Genomic DNA, 1,940 nt, shown 5'->3' on the forward strand with positions numbered 1-1,940 from the left:
AGGTTTTGAAGCTTTAAACCTTTTTACCTTTTAAACATTCATGTATTAATGTCATTTTATTTGGTTTGGGCTACCCAATCATCAGATAACATTTAAATGTGTGTATACTCAAACCAACCTAGCTTAAACGAAAACAAAATACAACATTAAAATGGAGACTTTTAAATGAAGTCAACTAGTCTAGACAAACTTAAATTACATATTTTCGTCTTCACCAACCCCTGAGGCCCCATATACATTTTATAGTGATTTGTTTCAAAAGATTGACCTTGACCCTTAATATTTGTAGTGACTTTAGATTTATAAAAATGCCACTTCGACTTAAATACACAATAAAGAAAGTTAAACGTAAGCAGTAAGTCTGATTTAACTTTCCTAAAACATCAAATAGTCATATATGAGACAGTGGCGTGGGACCCGAAATGGGAAGCGAATTTTTTAGGATAGTATGTTTATCGCTATATAATATTTTTTTTTTTGACATGAGCGGGTTAGATCATATTTGTCTAATCAAATAAACTAAAACAGTTAAACAAACCATAACATCAATAAAACATTAATTTAACATTCACAAACAAAAGAACAAACATTTAAAGTTCAAACTACATTGAGCATCTGTTGATTAGCTTTAATTTTTATATTCTTTGTGCTACAAACAAGAAAAGAGTTGTGTGCTTCTTTAAAACCCCTTTAATTGATAATCAAAGATGTGATAAAAACTATAACGATATTTTGTTCTTTAATTTATTAACTGGGTTGTGCTTCACCGAAAATATAAACACTTGGTATAAATTGGAATGTGCTTCAAAAGGCTTAATTGTATATTCGGTTAGTGATTTTCTTTCACTTTCCTCTGTTCAAGACTTTATCCTTACATTGCATAAGAGAAGTTTCAGGTTTTCTACTTTTCTCAATTTCACTACTTTCTTTGCATCTAGTTCCGCCAGTGGTTTTGAAAGTTCATGTGGGCGTACTGGGAACTAAACTGAACTTTTAAGAGGACGATCAGAAATTTTTTAATGGTATGTTTGGTTGCACCTTAAAAAGAATTACTCCTACTCTTTACCCAAAAAAAAAGAATTACTCCTACTAAATATATTTTTACTTCATTAAAAGTTATTAAATCTAGTTGATTAGTTTTGTTATTTCTTCAAATAGTTCTATTCAGTGACGGATCTAGAAAAAAACCTCAAAGGTATCCTAAATTTTTTTACAGTACATTATATAATAATAAAAAACACGATAATAAATAAAATTAAACAAATACATAATGGAGTTCTCTTTTTAATTTTCTTAAAGCTTGAAATCGAGCCATTACATCGAGTAACGAAACCATAAATTTATACCCTGGGGTCACACTATAATTTTTTACTGCGCATATAACTAGTTGATAAAAGGTCAACAGCCATGAACCCCCCCCCCCCCCCCCTTTTTTTTTGAAAAGAAAACATCATTAAGCACAACCCCAAGCCCGAAAACCGAGCAGGGAACAAACCAAAAACTTACATCAAAGAAAATTTACACCAATCCAACCATGAGATATGATTGTTTCTAGATCTATGCCTGAACCATAAAAAACCCATAGATTTAACTTCGCTAAAAACCTTTTCCACTTTGGCCTCAATCTCCGAAAAAATGACCTTGTTCCAAGCCTGCCATAAGCACCAACCGGAGACAATAATAATTCCTTGAATGGCCAGCCTATTCGCCGCTTTAATGAATCCCGCTTTGTGAATCTCCAACAAATCTCTAAAAGAAAAAGCAAAGATCGGGGGAATACGGCACCACTGACTAATCTTCTGCCACAAAACCACGGAGAAGTAGCAGGAAGTAAAAAGGTGCTCCAGCGACCCGGCCTCGTCCTTGCAAAACGGGCATAACCTATCCCCGACCACAACCCCCCTTTTAGCTAGATCATCAGAAGTTGGGATTTTATCCAT

General features: G+C 33.5%; 1 protein-coding gene across 1 annotated transcript; it reads right to left on the minus strand.

Moving 5' to 3' along the window:
• Positions 1 to 1,557: 1,557 nt before the first annotated feature.
• LOC110867018 lies at positions 1,558 to 1,940 on the minus strand. Its single transcript, XM_022116166.1, has 2 exons — positions 1,605 to 1,940; positions 1,558 to 1,563 (listed from the first exon to the last, which is right to left on the minus strand). The coding sequence occupies exons 1-2, from the start codon at positions 1,938 to 1,940 to the stop codon at positions 1,558 to 1,560; spliced, it is 342 nt and encodes a 113-aa protein (XP_021971858.1).

Source organism: Helianthus annuus, chromosome 7 (genome assembly GCF_002127325.2).
Source record: "Helianthus annuus cultivar XRQ/B chromosome 7, HanXRQr2.0-SUNRISE, whole genome shotgun sequence".
NCBI lineage: Eukaryota > Viridiplantae > Streptophyta > Magnoliopsida > Asterales > Asteraceae > Helianthus > Helianthus annuus.

Coding starts and splice junctions, on each gene's coding strand:
- LOC110867018 (XM_022116166.1), bottom strand. CDS start 1,940: ATGGATAAAATCCCAACTTCTGATGATCTAGCTAAAAGGGGGGTTGTG.